General features: G+C 36.5%; 1 protein-coding gene across 1 annotated transcript in view; it reads right to left on the reverse strand.

The window, feature by feature from the left end:
- LOC145999977 (splicing regulator SDE2) overlaps positions 1 to 15,261 on the reverse strand; it is a 28,682-nt gene extending 13,421 nt beyond the window's left edge. Inside the window, exons 1-3 of the mRNA XM_083137272.1 lie at positions 15,057 to 15,261; positions 10,700 to 10,811; positions 9,371 to 9,482 (exon numbers count right to left, since the gene is read on the reverse strand). Coding sequence (XP_082993398.1) covers positions 9,371 to 9,482; positions 10,700 to 10,811; positions 15,057 to 15,161 — 329 coding nt within the window. The 5' untranslated portion in view covers positions 15,162 to 15,261. The remainder of the gene's footprint in view (positions 1 to 9,370; positions 9,483 to 10,699; positions 10,812 to 15,056) is intronic.
- Between the last annotated feature and the right edge of the window lie 330 nt (positions 15,262 to 15,591).

Genomic DNA, 15,591 nt, shown 5'->3' on the forward strand with positions numbered 1-15,591 from the left:
TTTTACAAGATAATCTCTTAACTTAAGATCATCAATTATTGGCCTTTTCATGTTTATTTATTTATATTTCAATGTCTAGAAAATTGTTGATTTTATTTCTGTATTTGCCACTATTGGGTGTTCTTGTCATATCAATTGTGACAAACCCATAACTGTCCTGGTTCCAGCACCTACTGCAAAACTTGGAAAAATCATTGTAGCTCAAGTCCCCACCTACATATTCATCATGTATGTGTTTGAGGTTGGTATGATCTTGATGAAACACACATATAAAATTGCTGTTGTCTCGGATCAGTTGCTTCGGTATTTTAGAAAAAGTCTGTGCCAGGTAGAAACAATCAATGTTTTTGTGCCGGCCCTGTGTAAAGAAATTTCTAACCTTGTTTTGATTATCCAGTATAATGTCATCAAACACAACAACAGAATTATCGAGACATTCATGGAGTGGCTTAACATCTGGTTCAAAAGTGGCAATATCCAATCCATCATATAGCTTCATCAGCTGCTGATATTTTAATTGTTCCAAGCTCTTAGAAAAGATATACAAGTGCCTGTTTTTCCAGTCTAACCAGTTGGGTGCCAATAAAAAATTATCAACCATTAGTGTAGTTTTACCACAAGCAGATGGCCCAACAATAAGACACCTAATATTATCAGGCAGCAATTTGCCATTTCTTTTATTCTGCTGTTCAGGTTCTGGCAGCCTTTTTATAACATCCCAGGTGCTCATATTATCACTTTGTTTGCATCGATCCAGCTGTGTTCTGGGAGTCCTAGCCATTTGACAAGTAACTTGTTGCCTTTTCTGCGGTTGATTTTTTCTATGAGATATGTGTCAGGCTGTTTAGTTTTGCTGAGCTCTTGTTCATAGAACCTGCCTTTGAGAATTTCTCCTCGGTGATCTTTTATTATATATGTGTTAAGAGTCCCGGGTTTAACTTGAACCACTGTAAATAATTCAGTACTCCAGTTTCTTGTAAAGCCTCTTTTGAATAAGTGCTTATATTTGCTGATTCTTACTTGATCACCCACCCTGTATTTGGCCTTTCTTCTTGTTGGCTGGTATCTAGGATAATAAACAGTCCTGATCAATTTTTGCTCATCAGATGAAGTTACTTCAGAGGGTTTCATGTTGATTGTGGAATGGACAGAGTTGTTATATTTATGTAGAAGATCTGGAAGAATATTAAGCCATTTATAATTACCTTGAAGTGTAAATTGTTTATACATAAGATTTTTTAGGGTTCTGTTGAATCTCTCTACAATTGAGGCCTTGAGGTCACTGTAACTCGAGTAATGTTTTATTGCCTGGCTTTTAATAAATTGTTGAAACACTGAATTATAAAATTCTTTGCCATTATCTGTTTGCAAATAGCGCGGGGATCTTCCACTCTGATTGATGATTGTCCTGAAGGCTTCTGTAACACATTTTCCAGTCTTGGATTTGAGTGGCACAGCCCATGCAAATTTTGAAAATGTGTCTATTACAGTGAGTAGATACTTGTAGCCCTTGTTGATTTTGTCTAAGTTTTTCAACTGTCCACTTGCCATTTCAATCAAGTCGCTCTGCCATAAATCATCTATGCCCTTTGTGACTACTGGGAGTCTCTTATAATTATGTCTGGCTTGTCTGTGTAATTCATCAACAATAATTTGTCTAGACATAATATGTAAACAAAAATATTGCAACTATGGGGTGTTCAGCAGCTGAGACTGCAGGATTTTCTAAATATAATTTGTCTCCTATTTGTATTTTAAATTCCAAAGTGCCATCATCTTCAGTATAGGCTGTTTCTAATGTATTGGGGTCTGTAAAATCCTCTAACTCTACACTGGTGATTTTCACTTTGTTCTCAGCATTTGTTATTGATAAGATAGGGTAGTGGTGTGCCTGTGGCTGATGCCAATATTTGATCTTGATTGGTCTCAATGTGCCCCCAACAAAAAACTGGTAATAAAATTGTGCAGGGGACAGCATATATATTTTGCCACCTGGTGTAAATGGTGAATCATATTCTTTGTTGGGGATGCTGTACAATTCAAGAATTACTGAATGTTTTGGATTCTCGATTATGCCTGTTATTTCCTTTTCTGCTGTAAGCAATCTGCTTGTTACAGATTCAAGGTGCTCATTGATGGTCCTAACAACATCATCATGGCCTGGCTTGATTTTTATGTCCACAATAAGTTTCTTGTATTGTTGCACAATCTCTTGAAGCTGGGTGGCAAAAACAGACAGAGCATTTGCTTGATTGGATTCCATGGTTCCTAGCTGTTGCTTGATATTAGCTACAATTTGTTGCAAATTTTCAACAACTGCCAATTTTGAATTTTGAGCAGTAAGATCATGGACCTGTCTTCTGATATCCTCAAACAGGGCATGCAGTTCATTAATATGTTGATTGGTTGGAAGAGTGGCCACTGTCTGAGTGAGATGTTTGATCTCTGCCTGGATATTCTTGATATCTTCTGATTTCAATATGCGATTCACTGCTCTCTTAATATTTTTAAGTTCCTGTGATGTGGGAAGATTTGATACTGTATTTTGCAAAAATTCAAGTGCCAATTTCACATTGTTTAATTCAGAAGCATCAGCCACATTTTGCATAGCATTTTGGAGCAGGGCTATATCTGCCTGAGTGGGTGTTGATTGTTGTAAAATTTCAAGTTTTGTTTGGATATCATCGATCAAGTGATGAAAATGAGATAGTTCAGATTCAGTGTTGAGGTTTTCAAGCTTTGTGATTTGGTGCTGGACACTGACAAGAGTATCTACAATCCCAGGCAATCGGGATTCTAGAGTTTCTTGTACATTTGCCAATCATTTTGCACTGCTGCTATTGTACCTTCAAGATGGGTTATGGTACTTTGAATTTTTCCAAAATCTTCATATGTTTCAAGTTGCAGCTTAATATTTGCTACACTCCGAGTTATTGCATTCAAAGCATCAGAAGATGGCAAATTGTTCATAAAATTTTCAAGTGTCTCAATTTTTTCTTTAACCTCGGCTATGGCATTGTGCAGAGGATCCAGATTAGGTATTTGGAGTGATTGAATCTGTTCTTTTAGAGTGGAAATCACTAGATCAAAATCTTCTTGTGATTTTATGCTTTTGACAATTGTTTGGAGCTGTGCCTGGACATTATTTATCTGCTCTTCCAATTGTTGTTTCAATTGCTCAGAGTTGGTGGCCTGGGTCTTAAATTTGGCTTGAAGAGCTGCTACAGCTTCTTCTAAACTTTGAAAATTATCTAATGTGGCCAGATCAGTATATTTCTGAAGCAGCAATTTGAGTTCAGAATCAATTTTAAGAAGAGGGTCCATGCATTGTGATTGTAAATTTGTAATTTCTAATTGAAGACTGGCATTGAGTGTGGTTTGTAAAGCTTGTAAATCACTTCTTAATTTCTTGACTCTGACATCAAGCATAAGAATCTCATCACTGTGATCTTCATGTCTTGTATGGCCAAATATATCATTAGGCATTTTTGTTTTAGTGGTTATTTATTATAGAGTATCTGATTCTTAATTCTATAAAAAAGGGTATAAGCTTGTCATAAGATCCAGGGACCTCAATATATAAGCAGTCACCAGCAGAAACAGTATAAACAGTGCCAGAAATCATGTTTGAGTGCTTAATTCTATAAATATTTCTCCCTACTGAAATCTTGACATCGCCCTCAGGGGTTGTAATAAATTGCAATTGCCCACCTACAGGTAATTGGTAATGATTTAAATTATTGTTAAATATGTACAATGTTTTACCTGTTTTATCATCAACATCTGTAAGTATGCTGTTCAGATGAATAATTAACAAGCCACTCAGTTTAGACAGCATATCAGAAGAGGGTTGTGGTGTTGGCAGCTCCATAATAGCCTGTTTTTTGAACCCAAATAAGTTCATAGGCATGTTTATTTATTTCAAATCATGCTCTGTAATTGGGCATTGATTCCCATTTTTCAAATCACAATGACCCCATGGTAGAGTATGTATGCCACATGATAAAATGCATCTCTTATCATCATGTGGGTCCAGGGCCACTTTTCTTACAATATTGCTAGTCAACAAGTGATCCACACTCTGAATTCTGGATTCTGATGTTTTGATTAAATTCTGGGATTTGAGGCAATTTTTATAATCTTCAAATACAAGCTCTTTTTCAACAGTTACTTTGCCAATACCCTTGGCCTTTTTGGCAGCAACACCACTACATGTTTCAAAAGTGTACATCTTGGCACTTAACCCAGCAAATTTCACAATAACATCACCAAGTGTCTCATCTTTTAACTTGCCAGGCACCTTTTTGTTGTGGGGTTGAATTATTGTATGTTCACTGGTATCAAAATATTTAAACAATTCAGGCTGTGACATATCTTGATAAACATCTTCTGTTTTAATATCAAGAATAAAACTATCCGTGTCCATGTACATCAATTTTATATTATCACCATAAAAAGGTTTCAACACATCATAATACAATATTAACATATGTAATTTGGCCAATTCCAATATCACAGCCCCTACATAAATAGGTTTATCAAACTTAATCTTTGTTTTTTTCATGTTGAAAAGTGCCATATTTTCATCATAAATTCTTCTGTAATTGAAATTAGGCTTTGCAACCAATTTTTTGCTCAGGCTGGGGTCAGTAATTATTTTAACATCGGTACGTTTTCTGACATTTTCAATAGTTTTGCCATATACAGAATTGACCATCAATTTAAACAAGCTCTTATCAAATTGGCTCTTTGCAGATGTTCGAAGCTCTGTATTTGTATCAATGTATGGTTTCAACCATTCTGAGTGCCTGAACCTCAAAACTTTTCCAATTTTGGTCACTTGAACACCATGTTTCATCAGGAACTGGAGGTTTTTGTAATATATGACATAACCCTGTTTTGGCTCCAGTGTCATCATGAGCTTCTTCTGTTTAGAGCCATGTGAGCACTTAACCTCAGGAATTGGGGGCAGATCAGAAAATTTATTGTGCAAATCATCAGGAATTGTCAGATCAACCTCTAAGAAGAGGCCATAGTCACTGTCATCAAAGTCCTGAAGATCTTCAATATTGAAATCTTCAACCCATTCAAGCCCTGCATATGGCAGTTTTTGCATCATAGCGTGACCATAGAGGCTGTTGGCATCTACATACACTATATAATTTGATGGCCGTGCTGGATCATAATCAGGCATATATTTGTTATTTGCTCTGGCATATCTCTGGGAACATTGCACCATCCCCCCTCTTATACATTTCTCCATAAACAGATACTTATCTTGATCGTGGATCAGATCCAAATGCATGTTAGTGTTCAAAAACGTTGCAGACCATGCTAGACCTGGGGCACTGAAAAAATATATTGGATCCAGTCTATAATTTTGCATAGAAGATTTTCTGAATGCCTGTATTATATCAGCTAAGAGGGTCACATCAAGTTTCAAATATGCCATGTGATAATCACCAAATGTCTGGCATTTTAAATTGTTCCACATCAACTGAGCATGGTGATAATCTTCATCAGTGATTCCAGATCCTCTGATTTTGCTGTAAAACTCTTCTTGTGGTGGCAGAGAACACTCATCAAATTTAGAAAAATCTGTAACATAGTCATATGGATATACACCCTTCCGCCTAATTAATTTCAGGTCCTGATTTGGAAACAAGGCACGTGTGATTTTGAATTGATCATCAGATAATTGAGTGGCCAGTGTAGCCAGGCTAGCAGATAAAATTCTGTAAGAATCAAGAAATCTTAATTGAATAGGAACACCATTAACTTTAATTATCTTGCTAATAGATATATATTTCTCATCATTTTCAGCTAAAATATTTAAATTCTGCTTGTCAAACCCCTCGTATCTGATCAGATGATGGAAATCATAATTGGATGCACCATGGCAAAATATGGGGACAAATTTTGGTCTCTTGATCTTAATATTACAGCTATTACACAGGGCCATTTTGTATTTACCATCTGTATGAGAATGGTGATGAACCTTGATATTTGTATCTGAAAATTCACAATCACATACCGGGCATTTTTCTGCATTGTTGAAATCTTCAATCTGTTCCTCTGTTAAAGGCAACATGGGTTTTGATTTTAATAAGATATTAGATGCTATGTCACGGCACTCATTTTCTATTCTATGTGCAAATATTTTGATGGCATCTGGTCCCATGTATAAGTGTGGCTCACTAGCTACACCATCCCGTATAACTATATAACAAAAGCTGGAAGGTTCATGTAGCTGGTATGGTGTAATTGAAGATTCTTAGGATCTGGATTGCAGAATGCAAGAGGTTTGAGGTTCGATTCAAAATCACAGACAATATATGCTGGGTGTTCCAACAAGGCTTCAAACTTTTTGAATTTGCAATTTTCACTTGGATTAGGCATCACCATATGAACAGGTTTATGGTTGCCACAATATTTCAGATGCTCAATTAACTTGTTTTTAGCAATTTCTGTGTTACATTCAGGAACCCTATTTACCATTTTCCTGCCATCAAATACAGTTAAACATCTTCTGCACAACTTGAATATTGTCTTAGATTTGTCTAGTTGTTTTCTGACTAAAGCTTCAAGATTATGTATCAGAGTGTAATGATATGTGCCATCCCCTTCAATTAAGAGCAGATCAATCGGAACAGCAGAATCATCATCAAATGTACTGATTCTGAGAGGTTCTATCGAGCAATTGCCAGTGGAACAAATAAATACATTAATAGATAATTGTTTGCCATTGATATGCTTGGCCCTTTTTTCAAATTTATCAATATTCTGAACAGACATTGGATATTCTAAACCCTCCATTGCCTCATCAAAATCATGTTCATGTTGTTTGTAATAATTTATTCTCTCAGGATGCCTTGAAACTGGATACAAAGCAGCTAAAATACACCACAAAAAGCATTTCTCATCATTATTTTTTATATTAACCACGGCTTGTTTGTTTTTAATATTGGCAGGTAATGGCAAATATGTAGATCCTTGTAATGGGCTGAATTCAGAAATATTAACATATAACTTGTGTGGAGAGCCGCATAGGCTCCATCCAGACTCTTTTGCTGCAAATTCAGAGTGTTTAATATTCAATTGATTTATCAAGCTGCTTATTATTGTGTCTGAATTTGCGTTTGAATATACCGGTACAGTTTCTGTTATGTGGGGCTGTGTAAATTTTGTGCCATTTGGTTTCTTATATTGTGCAAACAATTTAAGGGACAGTTTATAAGAGCCATTTTGTGCATTAAGAATTGCCTGCAGATCAGAATTTATACTGTTCAAAAAATTCTTAATGTCACATCTTGGCTCTGATACAAACCGGTAATCCCTAAGTTGGGCATTAAAACTGCTATGGATGGGTGCATGGCGTGGCTGCTTTGCAGGTCCAGCATTAACAGGTGCTTCATGCTTTCTTTTCAGACCAGATGTAGAAGGTTGTGAGGGCAATGTTGATGACTGTGCAGAGCAAGTATCTTTATGTGTATATGTGAAGTATTGCATGCTATATTTTTTATGGCATTTGGGGCATATTTTTGTGGGAGTTCTGTATTTGTCTGGGTTACAAATCTTTTGGTGCTTAGCCCAATTGGGGCTGGATATATTCTTATTGCATTGATTACAATGTTTTTGATTCGGCATTTTTGTTGTTGTTTATTATATACAATTTCTTGGGGTTTAAATCAAAACTCTATGCTGGATAAAAATATCAGCTGGGTTCAGCACTGTGCTTTGTGTGTGTGTGTATGTGTGTATACACTTAATATTTTTGGCTTTGGTATTTATATACAATTTCTTGGGGTTCAAATCAAAACTCTATGCTGGATAAAAATATCAGCTGGGTTCAGCACTGTGCTTTGTGTGTGTGTGTATGTGTGTATGTGTATGTGTGTGTGTGTGTATGTGTATGTGTATGTGTGTGTGTGTGTATGTGTATGTGTGTATGTGTGTTGATATTTTTGGCATTGGTATTTATATACAATTTCTTGGGGTTCAAATCAAAACTCTATGCTGGATAAAAAAAGCAGAAATAGGCCACAACTTGGCCACAAGTGGACCGGAAGTAGGCAAACCGGAAGTGGACCGGAAGTAAGTATGTGTGGGTGGGTGTGAGTGGGTGTAGGTGTGTATAGGTGGGTGTGTATGGGTGTGGGTGGCCTAGTTTTAAGTGTGGCCAAAAAAAATATCAAGAGGGGCATATTTTTAACAAATTTATGGACAACAATCTCACAAAAGTGCCTTTTATAAGTATAGGCAAATCAATCTGAGGGGGTTCATACTTTCCGAGAAATTCCCGAGGGCATTTTTTACAAAAATCTTGGATTAGACAAGATTCCACACTTGAGCAAAAAGCTCATATGGGCATGTTGAGCTTGTTTTAAGTGTAGCCAAATCTGCTTGAGGGGGGTTCATACTTTCCGGTCCTGGTATTATAGCAAATACAACTACTGATATAAAACTGTTTAAGAATTACACCCTAAATACAATATAACTTATTACAAATGATGAGTAACACGTGCAGTTTGTTGTATCATTCACATACAAAAGGTAACTTTATTACTGAAGATTCGTTTCCAAGCGACAGTATCATTTCGGTCTGCAAACTCCTTGAAACACTCTAAACCAATATTTTGCCCCCACAGTTGCAGTGAACTTTGTTCAAGGGTTTGGCAATTTTCGTAGATACTAAGATTGGCAAATCTTCAGATAATCTTCCACTAAGTGAAGCAGGTTTAGTGCAAAAAGCTTATGCTAATTAAAGCCTACCTACTGTCAAAATTCATTTTAATTACATTTTTGTACAGTTAGAAATCATATTTATGAATTATTTACAAGCTTCTCTCATCTCACTGCAAAACAGAAGGATTCTTTGCAATATTAATAAAAATAACAATTCCTATTCATAACTGAAAATAAACTCCAATGTCATAAAGTGATTGAAACAAATGTTTCTGTACAATAAAGAAATTAGGACAATTATAAATAATGAAATTACTGACACTCCTACAAACATCGTACAGAATATTAAATTAAACACAGTGAAGCATACATTATTGAATTAAAAGTAAAAGGTATTCCTTTTTCTTTTAATGAGAATGCGAAAAGCTACTTTTTGTTGCCTAGCATCAGCATGAAATTTCCTTCTTCAGTATACTCTTCATTACTGCATTTTGCTTTGATAATAACTAACACCATCTTAACTTATTCTGAAAGAAAGTTGAACTTAAGTAAGACACAGTTATTGACAAATGTGGAGAAGGGAGGGGCAGTATCTTGTAAAAGAAATAACTCTATACTTTTATGTACTAAAAAATAACTGTAAAAATGTGTTCACGAAAATACATTGTGGCAGGTTATAATTTACCTTTTCTCTTCGTTGATATCACGCAGTCTACGCCCACTAAGGTCCCTGCATGCTTCTCTATTTGTTGTCTTTTCAATTTGGGCACCAATTGCTCGCAACATAGATCCAAACCCTATAACAAAATGCATAAGAGATATATATTTTTATTAGCAAGTAACATTTGGTCACACTTACTATATTTAATTAGTTGTGAACGGTGTGCTTGATGTGAACATTTTGGCTGGGGGAATGTTTAGTCAAGCCTTGGAGTTAGCTGGGGGGGGGGGGGTAGCTCCTATGGTTTAACATGGTAACAATGAGACAGCTGGGGGATGCTTTATGAACATTTTGCTAGCTGGAAGATACCACTCCCCTTCACTTCGAGCACTGGTTATGAATATAATCTTTCTGTTTTTTTATTTCTAACCACAAAGAGCACATCATATAACAAATAACAATTGGTGACATGTCCCATCAGACCTAATGAAGTAATGAGAAGCAACTGGAAGTCTGACAAGATCTTGCACTTATATGTATAAAATATGGCTGATTGTTCGTTGTACAAAAAATAAATTGTCTTTTTCTTATTATGTTTGCCTCATTTTCACTTTGTCATGATGTAAAGTTTACCAAGTACTCGTGTAAAAATAAAAGATTTCAAAATTCATTTTCATTTACTTTTGTATTTCATTTCTTCTTTTAGATGTCTTTCTGTTTTGTTATTTACACTTGCTTATATGGTCAAGCTGCAGGTTGCATTCTTGAACCTTTTTGTTCTTTCTGAAGCAATTTCCAACGTGTTGTTTCACGATTTTAGTGTGCATGCAAATGGCTACTAATAAGAAAGCTACAAAAATACTCTGAGATGGCAGGTTTTCACTTATGCAGGCCATAATTTGGTATCAAATATCTCAGTTATTTATGTCTTAGGCATGCTGTAACCAATTTTATATTATGCAAAACATCGAAATCTGTCAATTAAAGATTGATTGATTGATTTAGTTTATTTTACTTCGCGTTTTGTGCCTCTTGGCTAATTGCGAAGATGGGGATGAGTGATGAAATGATGAAATTGATGAATGGACATTCACAAACAACGAAGCCCAACCGGGATTCGAACCCGGGACCCCAGCGCGATGTGCTAACCACTCGGCCACAGGGTCGGGCCTGTCAAAGAAATTCAACATAATTCTCAAGGGGGTACAGTAGGTAAACGGCCCCATAAGAAACATAACATCCCATGACCTACTTAACAGTTTATTTCTCTACTATAAAGTACAATCACAACTGTGCAAGAGAAATTATTTACATAGGTAGATTATTACTTATACTCTTATTGAAAGCTCTTACCTCCTTTTCCACCAAGAAGACGAGGAAAAACATGCACTTCACCTCCTGGAACGAAGTCTTCCTTTCCACAAAGTCTTCCATTTCGGATAAGATACACACTTGATGACAGGCCCTGAAAATAACATGAACAAAGTTCAAGATATCATTATTATTACAGAAAAGTAAGAACAAAATAGAACATTAACATGACAAAATTTGTCAGCCTAACCTATTTGAAATGCATCACACCTGACTGGCCTAACCTGCTTAAAGAAACACAAGAGCATGTTTATGATCTTTTTAAATTGGGAAAATACTACTAAAAACACACCTGACTTGCCTAACTTACTCACATAAGCATAGGTTCCTGAGCAATGACAAACATGTGGTTGCTCAATGAGACCTATATACATGTTCATATATTTGATGGTAAAAAGCATTCTGTGCAAAAGACCAAATAAGTATTCAGTACATCTCTTCAATATGTGCTTATAGACATGCTGGTACTGTATATCATATAGGAATTGTGTGTCTATACATTAGGCAATTACAAATGTGTAATTCCGATCATCATACACACCACACACAGTTCAGTTAACGGTTCCAATTGTTTTATGAATTTTTTCAAATTCTCTTAGCAGGAAGGCTATCATAGAATTTTGGCAATCATTGTCACACGAAATTTGAACCTTCATTAAAGTATTGAGCACTGTTTGGATTTCAAAAAAAATTATTTATGTTGAAAAAAAAAACAACTTAAAAATTACTTTATGCAAGCATGTGCGCTTCCCATGGACAAGTGACTGTAAGTATCATAGACTAGTGGGAATTATTGTAGAAGTAAATCGGACCCTTAGTAGAATGCATTTAGGGACTTTATTTGGTACCCTTGACCCTCTGTACCCCCTGGAGAATGTGAAATATTTTGCATGGTTTATGAAGATTTTGTTGTTCATGAACGTTTTCAGTTGATTTTGGCTCTCAGAAATGTGTTCTTGTGAAGTAAAGTACATCTGTTACCTTAGCGTGTTATTTTACCATGTAGCAGAACAGCGCAAAGGCTTTGCGCAAGTGAATATAGCATCCAAAACTACTTCCCACAACAGCAGCTATAATTTTACGTAGTTAGGTTAGGATTGTTGGGTTTCGTACTGATAGTTATTTTGGACGTGTCCTTTCGCTATTTTAGTGTGCATACAAACCATTTTTACTAACAAAAAACGGCGAAAATACTCTGAAATTGCAGGTTTTAACTTACGTGGGCCATTCTTTAACATCAAATATCTCCGTTATTTGTACTTTCCTAAAGCTGGAACCACTTTTACATTACATTACGTAAAACACTGAAATCTGTTGATTAAAAGAAAATTCGACATAATTCTCGAGGGACTACAGTGGGTAAATGGCTCCGTGGTCATATCGCCCACCCTCGATTTCTAGCACATTTTAAAATTTCGTCCAAAATGAAGTTTCCTCTAAGAAAAGGAGTTCCAAACAAGCGCGGAAAGTAATTTTTAGAGTTCTACGTACTACGAAACTTACATTTTTATAACATTAAAATTCTTTACCTACGTAACGTCAATACGGTTTCTCAGGGCTTCCATCATGGATTCAAGTTACAGGCGCACGACCCACTATTCGTTCAGTGCCTGGCCTTGGGGTAAAGAGGTAAGTTACCTTCTGAGGTTTAATTTTTTGGTACCTTGCTAATGTTTCAGTGCGGAAAATGTGTTGGGCAGGTGGCTCCGGGCAGTTTCTAACTTGCCTTCGAAAGAGATTCTACAGAGAAAGGCAGGGCCGTGGTAGTGGGTGGTAGGTTAATTACCCCAGGGCCGGAGCCCAGAATCGGCGGGAAATTTGGACAGCAATTTTCATGACATTTCTTGGGGTATAGCCCTGAAAAACCAGCGGTAATAGTTCGTTATATCGGAGACACATTAAAATCAGATATTTTGTGTTTTGCATGGTTCGTACTTATCAATTGTGTATTGCGGAACATAGTTCAAGGTGCCATTATGGTTTTTACATGGAAACAAACAATTTTTCACATAGAGAGTAGTTTTTGTTATTCCTTTTTTCGCTTCCGTAACACACAATATGGCGGGTAGAGGTTGACTAGGGTTGTAGGTATGCAGTGTTTCCAACCTTCTTCACCGAAAAATACCTACTATCGTGTTCGTCACATGTGCAAATTGTACATTATGCACGGGTAGCTGACGGATAGCGCCACGAACCATTTCCGATAAGGTTAGGTTAGGCAAGCATAGTTAAAAAAAAGGGGGGTTGGAAACACTGACAGGGGGTTACGTCATCCGGTTCACATAGCGAAAGCAATGGCACTTGTGCGTCGGTGAGATATTTCTCTTGAAAAATACACGATTTCCTGGAGAAATAGATTCCACGATGAAAGAAAATACCTAGATGAATGTTGGAAACCTTAGAGAAACTCATTTCCGTAAGTAGTTTCTTCTGTAAAAATGAAGAAATGTGTCTCCGATATAACAAACTGTTACCAAACCGGCTTTTACATACATAACATCGGTACGGTTGCTACGAAACTAACATGGTCACAAGTAGACTTCCACCTCGCAACTTCAAACGGCTCTACAGTCATAAATGCTTCTTACCGGGCTCCAGAATTTTGTTCTTCACAATTTGCAACATAATATTCACAAAAAACAAAAAAATTCCTTGCAAAATCGAGGGTGGATGACATGACCATGGACTCACGAAAGCCCCTTCGAACCCCATGCATATGAAGATGGCAATATTAGTCCACATCTAAGACAATCAACGAATGGCTGCTGAAAAAATAGGAACGAGTTTACTATACTGGACCACTCTCCAATTTCTATAAAATTTCGCCTACTCACAATTTGTGAACTCCTAATCAAATTGGCGGTCAAGTATGAAAATCGAAAAAAAAAAAAAAATAAAATAAAGAAATAAACTATGTTTCCTTAACGTAACGTAACCCTACCATAAGAACAATAGCTCCACAGAAGACGCCATTTTCCCAACATGAAGAAATCAACAGGCAAGACAAGGTATAGTTCTCTTAGCTAAAATATTAATTTTTCTTTGTATTTATGCTAATGGAACCTAACCTAACCTCGTAGGCATTCCTCGTCTGACGTCAGCAAGATTATTGTGCGTAAAGGAAGACTGGTACTTGTTTACTATCCTTCGGACAGATTTCGTACATAGCCCCACGAACCATTTCTGGTAAGGTTAGGTTAGGTAGGGCCACGCATAGGTTACAATAGTTAAAAATTGGTTTCGAAAAAAATATTCGTAGCCCCACACACCATTCTCGCATAGCCCCATGAACCATTGACGCATAGCCCCACAGGTGTCCGAAGGATAGTAAACATTTACCGGAAGACCATTAACAAATTGTGAAAGAAAGATGGTTCCGAATTGTTGTATGGACAATCACCGTGGTAAATTGCAAGGTTATTTTACAAGTTCTACACGTAATGTACAATTTTAACAAGTGACGGTAACACTTTACTATACCGGAGACGGATCTCTTCAAATTTACAGGAGAAAGTACTTCCGCAAATCATTTTCTGTAGCGTTGTTGATGTTCCGGAATGTAGTTTTGATCCATTTTAATGTGAATGCATGTGATTTTCTACGAAAATCTATTTCCGACGCGCTATTGCTGCTGCTACAAGCCGATGTTGTCCGTATATGCTAAATTGAACGAAAGGAATGCTAATGGAACCTAACATAACAGGCCTAATCTAACATAGTAGGCATACCTCATCCCTGTGATGGTTTGTGGGGCTATCGTGAATTTTTGGGCTAACGTCAATGGTTTTTGGGGCTACCCGTGGATGGTTTGTGGGGAGTAAGGAACAACAGTATGTACTCGTTAATGTATGAAATAGACATTATTTTCGTTAGAAATTCATTATTTCACTTAAAGAAATGTTCCGCAATGCAGAATAGTACTTTAGCTATGTAAAAAATTGCGAAATAAATCATTGATAGGTGTCTCCGGTATAATAAAGTAGTACCGAAATTGGAGAGTGGGCCGGTATTGTAAACTCGTGGTAAAAAAAAATACTCGTATAGGAGTATATTGGAAGGGAAAAATTGCTCTCCAAAAAAGGCGTAGCTAATCACTAGGACTCTGTGAAGTATAATTGGAAATCGAATCATGTAAAAAATGCCCGTGCGTCATGATGAATACGGATGAAACAATTGGAACTCGGGCCCTTTATCCCTAACCAATTTCATTTCATGCTTAAGCCACTATCATATTTATGACAAACAAGCAGAGGAGGTAAAATGAATCACTTTCACACACAAACTACGTTATATATTTTATTTGGAACAACGAATCAATATACATTGGTTTGAAACTTACCTCTACATCTTGTAAATGGCGTATGATTTCATTCCCTGTAACTGATGTATCGCTGCGCAACAAAATTTGCTTGTCGCAAAACTTTACTCTTATTTCAAAAGACATTTTCTTACTTTCTTTAACGTAAAAATAAATATCTTTTAATAACTGATTCAATAGGCAGACTACACAAGTAGTAATCTGTGGTCTGCAGTGGCACAGATTATCACATACGTCAGCGGTAAGCGCCTGGGAGGGAGGCACAGATCATATTCTGTGAGCAAGGCTATCGGCACCATGGGGCTTCTTCTTCTCTCACATCCATCATCCAATCAACGTATTCGAAATCTGTCTGAAAGAATGAGAAACCCACGTTCGTTTCTGTATAATCGGTATATATTTAGATGTCCATGACTAAAGGGGGACAAAAATATACGCATTCCTCCTCATCGGGCCATGTTTTGTTAACCAAATGCAGTAAAATATATATATTTTTATTAAATCTAAAAATGGTTATTCCTTACCACATGCAATGGACATTTCCACTCATTTTTTT

This window comes from Lepisma saccharinum, chromosome 16, assembly GCF_977018435.1.
Source record: "Lepisma saccharinum chromosome 16, izLepSacc3.1, whole genome shotgun sequence".
NCBI lineage: Eukaryota > Metazoa > Arthropoda > Insecta > Zygentoma > Lepismatidae > Lepisma > Lepisma saccharinum.